Here is a 9,523-nt window from a genome sequence, read left to right as displayed (position 1 = left end):
GGATTCTTAACCACTGTGCCACGAGGGAAGTCCCTAAAGTGTAGTTTAAACCCAATGTTTCCTTATTGATTTTTCTGTATGGAAAAATTGATTTTTCTGTCTCTATTGTTGATAGCTACCTTCACTTTTTAAAATTCTTTTTTCTTTTTTCTCCTCTGATTGGATAATTCAACTGTCCTGTCTTTGAGTTTACTGATCCTTTCTTCTGCTTGATCCAGTCTTCTAGATCTAGTCTTCTATTGAACCCCTCTATTTAATTTTTCAATTCAGTTATCATATATTTCAGTTCTGTGATTTCTGCTTTGGTACTTTTAAGTATTTTCTATCTCTTCATCAAAATTCTCACTTTATTCATGTATTACTCTCCTGACCTAAGTGAGCAACTTTACAACTATTATTTTGAACTCTCTATCATGTAAATTGCTTATCTCTGTTTCATTAAGATATATTTTTGTAGATTTACCTCGTTCTTTTATTTGGGATATATTTCTTTTTTTTCTTCATTTTCCTCAACTCTCTGTGTTGGTTTCTATACATCAGATTAAAACGCCACCTCTCCCCATCTCGACAGAGTGGTCCTGTGTAGGAGATGAACTTTGTCTATCAGTCCAGCCAAATCTCCTGATTACCTCTCAAATCTTTGATTGTCCAAGCTTATTCTTAATACCTCCCCATACCTGAGGGTGTCCCAAGGCCCATTAGCATCCCAAAGGAAAGATTACATTCAGCACCTAGATGCAGGCTGATTGGAAATCACATCCTCTGACAGCAACTGAGAAAGTATATAGTTAAGCTCCTTCCAAGGAAGAAGAAATTGGGAGATAGTTGATTTTGTCTGTTTTCTCTGTGCTGGGTCCAAGTGTATAGCTGCAGAGGGATTCTCCTGCACCTGTTAAGAACTGCTTCTTTGCTATAGTACTATGGGACTTGTGAATTCAAACCCCATTGGCTATCAGAGCCAGGCAATCCAGAGGCCCATCCCTCAGCAGCCACAAGATCTGAGGTGCCAGATATGTGTACAAGCTCTTTCCAGGGAGATACTTGTGACTTTGGAGTGGGCTAAAGGGAAAAGAGTGTCCAGTATCTTCCACAGAAACTGGAGAGGACCACAGCCAGCTCCCAGATGCATGCTATATTAGAAGCCTGACCCGTAACCTCATGAGCTGCTTCTTTTTCCGCTAGTGGATCTTGGCCTTCTCCTTTCTCTTCTCAAGTGTAGCCATTACTACCTGGTACTTCCAGCCAGCCTCATGAGCCAGGCACCCTAGGTAGGCAAACTTCCGTGTAGGCTTCAGACGAACAACCTTGAGGGTGGCAGGGACCACCATCCACTTTTCCTTGTCATAGGGTGGCGGGATCCCATCAAACACCTTGGGGCAGTCCAGAGCGGCCTGGCCTCACTTGATCTTGAGGGGCAGCATGCCTTGCACTGTCCGCCAGAAGATGCGGCTGGGGGCTCGGAAGTGGTAGGGGCCACGGGAGGGGTTGGTGTTCATCCGCTTGCAGAGGAATGCCAGGTACTTCAACTTGTTTCTATAGAAATTGCCAGAAATATTGATGCCCTCACAGCGCACAACCACCACCTTTCGACCCAGAAGCACCTGCTTAGCCACGATGGCCGCCAGGCGGCCCAGGAGATGGCCTCGGCCATCGAGAACCAGGACCTGCCCCTCCGCCATCTTCGGCAGCCGCCTGGGAAAAGTATTCAGATAGAACTTTCTCAGGGAAAGACTAGAAGCAATTTTGCCTGCTTCCTCTCTGTTGAACCCTGGGGAGACAGCCATGATGTGTGCCTGCACCTGCTAACAACTCTTTCTTTGCTATAGTTTTGTGGGTCTTGCAGATGCAAACCTTGTTGGCTTTCAGAGCTAGGTGTTTTGGGAGCCTGTCATTCAAGTTGGAGTCTTAAAAGTTGGGGCCCTAAATATGGGGTCCAAACTTTAATTCCTCATGTAGAAGTTTGGAATTGGGCATTTCCTCCCAATTGTATGACACTGTGTTGAGCATGGGGCTTATGCCAAACATGTCTCACTCTGCTTTCCTACCTGTTTTGCTGTGGGTATTTTCTTATTCACCCAATATGTAGGAGTCACACAACTTGCTTCTGGATTTCTTTCAGAGGTAATTGCTCTCTGTGTAGTAGCAGAACATTCATTGTGTCCATGGGAGAAGTGGGGTTAGGAGCCTCCTTTGTCATCATCTCAGCTGACCCCTCTTTCCCTCAGTCTTCTTTTAAAGTAGTTTTATTTATATCTCATTTTATTGACATTATCTGTTTGTACTCAACCTCCCTAATTGGACTCAAAATAACATGAAGGCAAGGCGTGTACCTTCATAATTTCCAGTCTGCATTACCAAATTAGCACAGAATACATAGTCAATTAATGAACAAAGACATAAACCAAATGGAACCAGGAAGTCTAGTAATTATGTAGGTAAATAGGTCCCTTCCTTCTGAACCTTCAGGCATGATATCTGGAAAACAGTTTGAGCAAGACAACTTTGGAATGAGTGAATTAGAGCCATGGTTGCCAAGAAAGCCTTTCATGATTGGAAGGGAACCACCAAACAATTTATGTAGGCTCAAGGAGTCACTCTGAGAAACAGTTCTGTTTCTTCTTCCATTTTATAAGAAAAATAGTAGGAAATAAAGATGAAGAGGAACTCTGAAATAAAACCTTATAAAGCAAAAAGCGATGCCCCTCCCATCTTTTAACTATTGTTCACAAGTCACTTAAAAGTCCTAAGAAGGTAAATTAATATCTTCTCTTCTCACAGGTTATGAACAGGGAAGTAAGACTGGACTAGAGCCACCTATCAACAGACCCTGAAGCTCAGGTTCTGGAGCAGTCCACATTCCCCACAGTGCTTCTGGCCTTAAGCAAAAATTCACCTTGATATGAGGCTCAGACAATAAATAAAATAACCTATGAGGAACTGGAGCTGGAGTTTATATATATTTTTAAAATCTTTATCTTCACTTAAATTTTATTCAATGCAAGTAATTTATTTCTTTACTATTCACATGTCTATTTTAAAATATGGCTAAGGAGTAGGATTGTGTGGTCGACATTTCCTCTGTCTGGTCTGCATGTGAAGAATCTTGACTGGTTAGTCATTGTTGAGAGTTTTGCTAGACTACTCGATAATATTGCTGCCCCAGCATCCATTTGTGTGGCCAAGCAGCCTGCAGGGGACTTGAACTGACTGGCCCCCATCCTGTGAGTGCATGCCCTAGATAACACCATTACAGTCATAAGTAAATGTAAGATCCTGATATGACTACCCCAGCTACCTTTGGATAATTACTCTCCCCTGCCTGCCAAGGCCTTCTCCTTGCGTACCCCTTAAATAAGATGCCCCACAAAGTTCACCAAAATCCCACTCTTTTTGGTTTGAATTAACCAATCTGGACTTAGCCAGGGAACACCAACATATTCCACCTGTAGAACCTAATAAAGGCATATGCCCCAGGTCCTGCCATGCTCTCTCTGCCTGTACCCTGCCTTGACCTCCTCTCATGGCCCCATGAGGCATGCAGTGCACCTCCTCCAGGACCTGTGAGTAATAAACTTCTCTATTTCAATTCCTTTTCTTGAACTTTGGCTCAGCAACCAGATACCCAGGGCTCTACTTAACAAATGCTCATTTAACAAAGTCACAATAGTCATACAAGTACCATTTTCCCCCTGAAGGCAAAGTCCCTAAAGAAAATAACCAGTCCCTAAAGGGGCTGAAAATCCAATCACTTAGAATAACTGCAAACTTCAGGTAACACTATAGATTTTTGTTTTCATTATTTCCTGCAAATAGTTATTGTCTACTATGTGCCAGTTATTACCTACTGTGTGGAGACACACAGACTATCTGCACTGGATATAGTAGCAGACAAGATAGAAACATCCCTGCTCTTGTAGGATTATAGTCTTAAGGGGGAGATGGTCAACAACCAAGTAAACAAGTAAAATGAAATGAAATAGTGATACCTGACACAAAGAAATAGAAACAGGGCATAGTCTAGACAGAGTCAACAATTACAAAGTCTCTGAGATAGAAGGGGGCTTGAGGTTCTTAAGGGCTGGGGACGAGGGAGTAAAAGAGAAGATGTAATTGGCAAACATACAGTGAACTTTCCATTATATCCACAAAGTCACCTTCCCAATCATCTTGAATAACTGAACTTAACACATTAGGCTCAAACATGCTATTATTTTAACACTTTTAATTTTCTTTTTAGAAATTTTCACCTTTTTTAGACTTACAGTATGTAGACATTATAATTTAAATTCTTCTTGAAGCCAAAGGAACAGAGTTATAATTGCTTGTTGCACTGTGGTATATGGCTTGAGAGTCCAAAGTGTTTACCTGGAATATGAACCAGCTGCAGAACATATCTGAAGCTTGTAATCTTAAATAAATTTGCATCAGTGGCTTGGTTTCCAAAAAATAAATATCTTTTCTTTTTAAGAGTAGAAAATGGTTTCACAACCTCTTAGAAATTGAGAAGTAGCCTTTCTGAAAAATAACTAATTGGCTTAATTGCTGAATCAGGCTTCTCCTAAATGACTTTGCTCTAAATAAAATAATCTTTGCTTTTTTTTTTAGGTATAATTTGCCATTAAAAGTTTTTTAGCATCAGTAACTGCTTCCATTACCTAGTCAGCTTCAAGTCAGGTTTTAGAGCCCTTCCTTTAACTTAACAGGGCTACAGTATCATTTTGTGAAGGTTGGAGGAAGGGGCTTGATAAAACAGAAAGAACACTTTATATGAAGTCAGATATTTGCTCACGTATTTATTCATTCATTGATTTATAAATATTTATTAGAAATCTTACTATGTGCCAGGGTCTGAGGTAGATAGAGTAGTGGCTGAAATAGACATGCTCTGTCCTCATGGAGCTTTTAGTCCATTTCCAGTTCCCTCACATTCTTCTGGCTGGGTAATTCTGAACAAGTCATATCACCTCTAAAAGCCTGGATTTCCTCATGAGTAAAATAAGCAATATGTAAGAAAGGTTGTGAGGAATATAGATAATAGCATAGGCTTAGCACAATGTCTGGCATATGGTGGTTACTTAGTAGATTTCAATAAGGACATCCTACCCAGAAGCCTCATGTATTCAGATAGTTCATTAGAGGAAAATATTTCAGTTCTAAAGAACAAATGAGGTAGTTTCAATTCATTGATTATTTTATTACTGTTTCATTTGTTACACTTATTGGATAGCTGTATTAATATGTTAGTTTGAGCTAATAGCTCTCCAGTTTGTTAATGTCTATCAGTAAATGATAACTTTAATTCCGTAAGGTTTCCACTCACAAATGTACACTTCCCAGAACAGAACTAGCCTTGCTTACTATTTTTAATCAATAACAAGAATCCAAGACATCACAAGTTCTTTAGAATCCTAATTAATGGCTTTGGTGATAAATGTTTACTATCACAGATACTTGCTTCAGTTTCTACCAAACCTACACAATAAAGATGTGCACAGTAATTTTTCTTCCTGAGGATAGAAAAAAATTGAATATTTCCTTCAAAATGTTACTTTAATCCATTCTACCAAAACATAACATAATGATACATTTTCAATAGCTCTTTACAAATTAAAGCTCTTTACAAAGGTCATATAAATACAGAGTCATTATTAAAGTAGAAACTTAACACAAAGCAAGGGGAAGAAGATATTTCCTCTAAGGTAACTTGGTTTCATATTATTTCCAAAATAAGAACAATTCCCCACAAATGTCACTTGGGAAATGCCCATGAGCACCAATATCAGAGGAGGTTATGGCTTTGCCCACAGGGGGACTTAAGTTTACACAGAGGAAGGAGGTTGAAAGATGGGGCCAAAAGTCAACTGGCCTCCTAAGGTTCATGTGGAAATATAGCTCCAACTTTGTTTTTGTCAATTGCACAGGGAGGTGTATTTTTGGATAAAAGCAGGATTCCAGCTGTCTAGCCCAGTTCTATGAATCAAGGGGAGATTTACATGCATTGTCTTTGTGGCCTGACTCCCCAAATTTGATGTGGACCCCTCTGAGGCACTGACAGGTAGAGCTTATCTATTCTGCTGGTGTATGCTTCTGTTTTTCCTGTTTAAAATCTGTCCTTTACTAGATGAGGTCAGAGATACAATTCCCTGGCATACTAAATCAGTTATCAGTTTAGTGAGAAAATCAAATTATTTGTCTGTCTGGTAGACCAACTGTTCAGCTGAATTAACCAGCAGCTGGCAAGAGACAACAGCCCTTATCAATAAGCCAAATGTTGGCTGACTTGATTGGTTAATTCATTGACCACTGAATTCAGCTAAGAGAATGGCTCCTTTTCAGATAACACCTGAGTCATTTCATGTCTTTCCTTGATTTTTGTTAGTGGAAGATATAAAACCTCTGATTATTTACTGAGTATTTGTGTTTTTACTTTGCTTTGTGATAAGTCTCTTCTCTTTCCCACAAGCTTGCTTTATGTGTGTGTCCTGAGGGAATGGAATGTGTCCCAATTAGGAAAAACATTCAAGTTTGGAAGGGATGTTAAAAATCATCAAATCCAAATAACTCTCCAGTGCTTTAGTCTCTTTGTCTTTATAATTTGTCCTCTCAATATCTCCAATGAAGGGAAGCAGATGCTTTTCTTTTAGCATAAGAGCTCATCTACCTATAGATAGCACTAAATGGGCTGGCATACTTGGGAGGAAGGAAGGAGTGGAAGAGAAAGAGATGAAGAAGAGAGGAGGGGTGGAATGTGCTACAATTTATTGAGCCCTTACTCTGGACCCAGCTCTGTGCAGACATGAAGCACAGACATATCATGTGATTTGGGGTTGTGGCTCTAGAGTCCAGCAGTGTGCATGAGCAGAGTTAACACAGGAGCGTGTTAGCAGAGTCCACATCTCTACCTTTTTTAATAATATCCTTTTTTGATTTCCTCGCTTCTGCGAGGGAGATAGAGGGAGAGATAGTAGTTGTATATTAGGGTCAGAGGTGGGGGATTAGTATCATCAACCTCTCTGCTGCCCTTAAAAGATTCATCTTCTCAGACCTAGAGGCAGCAGAGTTGCTCTTCCCTTAAAGGTTATAAAATGGTTTCGCTCACATATATTCGTGGTTGAGCAGGAATTTGAATCTAGGCCAGTTTAATTTTAGAGGCTGTGCTCTTAACCAGGCTCCACTGCCTTTCTAGTCAGTTATCTCATACCTTTCACCTGCTTTCTATTCTCTATCATGCCTTCCTGTACTGCATCAAGATAGTGCAGCAGCTCTATAATTGCCTGGTAGAGGGAAAGTAGTAATTTCCTATGCACATATCCAAAAAATGTTAGATTTATTTTTAAGGTAATAAAGAAAGGACATAAAAGTAGTAGTGTGAAAGCAAGTACAGGAGACAGGTAGAGAAGGTTGTCAGAGTTTGTAACCCTTTATGGAATTGTTCCCTCACCAACTGAAAAAGCAAGTCTCACCTTCCCTGAAGTTAAAACTTGGATGAGAGGCTTCCTTGTGGAACCGTTCCCCTTCCCACCTCTGTGAAATAATGCAAACTAGCCATGTACCCAAGCCCCATGAGAGGCAGTGTTCATGGTTAGGAGTGAGGGATCCAGAGCAAGTCTGAATCTCACCCCTTCCATTTTCTAGCTGATGACCGTGGTTAAGTTATTTAGCTTCTCTGTGACTCCATCTGGAAAGTAAAGATAATAAGAGTACTCACTACATAGGGTTGTTGTGATGATTAAGTGGGTTACATATTTTCAGCACTTAGGACAGTACCTGGGATCAAGTCCTAACATCATCATTAACAGCAACAAGCAGTAACATCCTGGAGTTTGGTTGCATTCTGTCAGACCGAAGCCTTCTCTCTGAGATCTCAGGTTGTTATTTGCACTTTGCAGAGGACTGAGAGAAGTTCTCTCTTTGTGCCTTCTCCATGCTCCACTGAATGGGCTCAGTCTGAATCGCCAGTTGCTGGACATCTTCTGGGCACCAGGAATTTTGGTCAGCACAGATTCCAGGTTAGTTCTATGAGCCCCTTTGAAAAGCTGGAACCAGACCTCCACAAAATGGTACCTAGGACACTGGGTCAATTTTAAAATGGGATTAATGTATTGAAGGCTTTTGTATGATAAGAGATAGCAGGACGAGCTTAACTACTCACACAATTACATGCTCACACACTGCAGGATGTGGCAAAAGAAATGGCCACATTTCTCTGCTGCTTCCTTCTCACAGCAATCACAATGGTCCTACTGTCTAGACTAACCTTCTGTGAACCCAATGAAATTGATCACTTCTTTTGTGACTTCACACCTCTGGTCCATCTCTCCTGCATGGACACTTCACTGACCGAGACCATTGCCTATGCCACCTCTTCTGCAGTGACTCTGATCCCATTTCCTCTCATCACAACCTCCTACTCCTTCATTCTTGCTGCTGTCCTAAGAATTCCATCTGGCACAGGCTGGCAAAAGACCTTCTCCACCTGCTCCTCTCACCTCACCATGATCATGGTGTTCTATGGGACACTGATTGCCACATACCTCATGCCCTCAGCCAATTCTTCCCAACTCTTGCACAAAGGATTTTCTCTACTTTATACCATCCTAGCACCCATGTTTCAACCCCATCATCTATAGCCTGAGAAACAGAGACATCCATGAAGCCCTGAAGAAGTGTTTGAGTAAGAAGCCAGGTTTCCTTAGATGATGCAAAAAGGAAAAGAACTATATTTGTTCAATGGTTCATAAACTGGATTGAGTAATTTAGAGTTAACATAAAAGGCAATTATCTAAACTATTAGCTACCAAAGACTGATGACCAGATGCCTATGAGTATGGCTGTGGACACTGCTGAATTCTGACAGTGAACTGGTGTCCCAGGAATGGTCTAAGCAGGTCAGATTCTGCTCCATTCTGCTCCAGGATCCTTGTGTAGAAGCTCATCTCCAAAATGAACTGGTAATGCTGGCCACTCATTTGTTCAAATACTCATTGAGGGTCTACTATGTCCAAGGCATTGTACAAAATATAAGTGCAAAATAAACAAAAACAGAGGAAGCTCCTGCTCTCACTAAATTCACAGTCATGGGGGAAGACAAACGTTAATCAAATAACTAGTGTAAAACTACACATATAAAATTACACTTGTGATTCAAAATTAAAAATAATAAGATGACTACTACACACCTATTAGAATGGCCAAAGTCCAGAATACTGACAACACCAAATGCTGGTGAGGATATGGAGCAACAGAAACTCATTCATTGCTAGTGGGAATGCAAAACAGTACAAATGCTTTGGAAGACATTTTGGGCATTTCTTACAAAATTGAACATACTTTTACCATATGTTTGAGCAATCACACCACTTAGTATTTACCCAAATGAGTTGAGAACGTATGTTCACACAAAAAACTGCACCTATTTGTAGCAATTGTATTTATAATTGCCAAAACTTGGAAGCAACAAAGATGTCCTTCGGCTGATGAATGGAAAAATAAAATGTGATGCATAGACAATGGGATGTTATTC

The 9,523-nt window shown here is 40.4% G+C and overlaps 1 protein-coding gene across 1 annotated transcript; it reads right to left on the bottom strand.

Annotated features, from left to right (window-relative positions):
- Nucleotides 1-1,130: 1,130 nt before the first annotated feature.
- LOC101332485 (large ribosomal subunit protein uL13) lies at nt 1,131-1,697 on the bottom strand. The gene is given in 1 exon segment (XM_019919163.3): nt 1,131-1,697. A coding segment is annotated over 1 exon segment (549 nt). The 5' UTR covers nt 1,680-1,697.
- Nucleotides 1,698-9,523: the final 7,826 nt, after the last annotated feature.

The sequence above is a fragment of the Tursiops truncatus genome, chromosome 1 (genome assembly GCF_011762595.2).
Source record: "Tursiops truncatus isolate mTurTru1 chromosome 1, mTurTru1.mat.Y, whole genome shotgun sequence".
Classification (NCBI taxonomy): Eukaryota; Metazoa; Chordata; class Mammalia; order Artiodactyla; family Delphinidae; genus Tursiops; species Tursiops truncatus.
The sequence above is the reverse complement of the archived record's forward strand: the minus strand, read 5'-3'. Positions and strand labels throughout refer to the sequence as shown.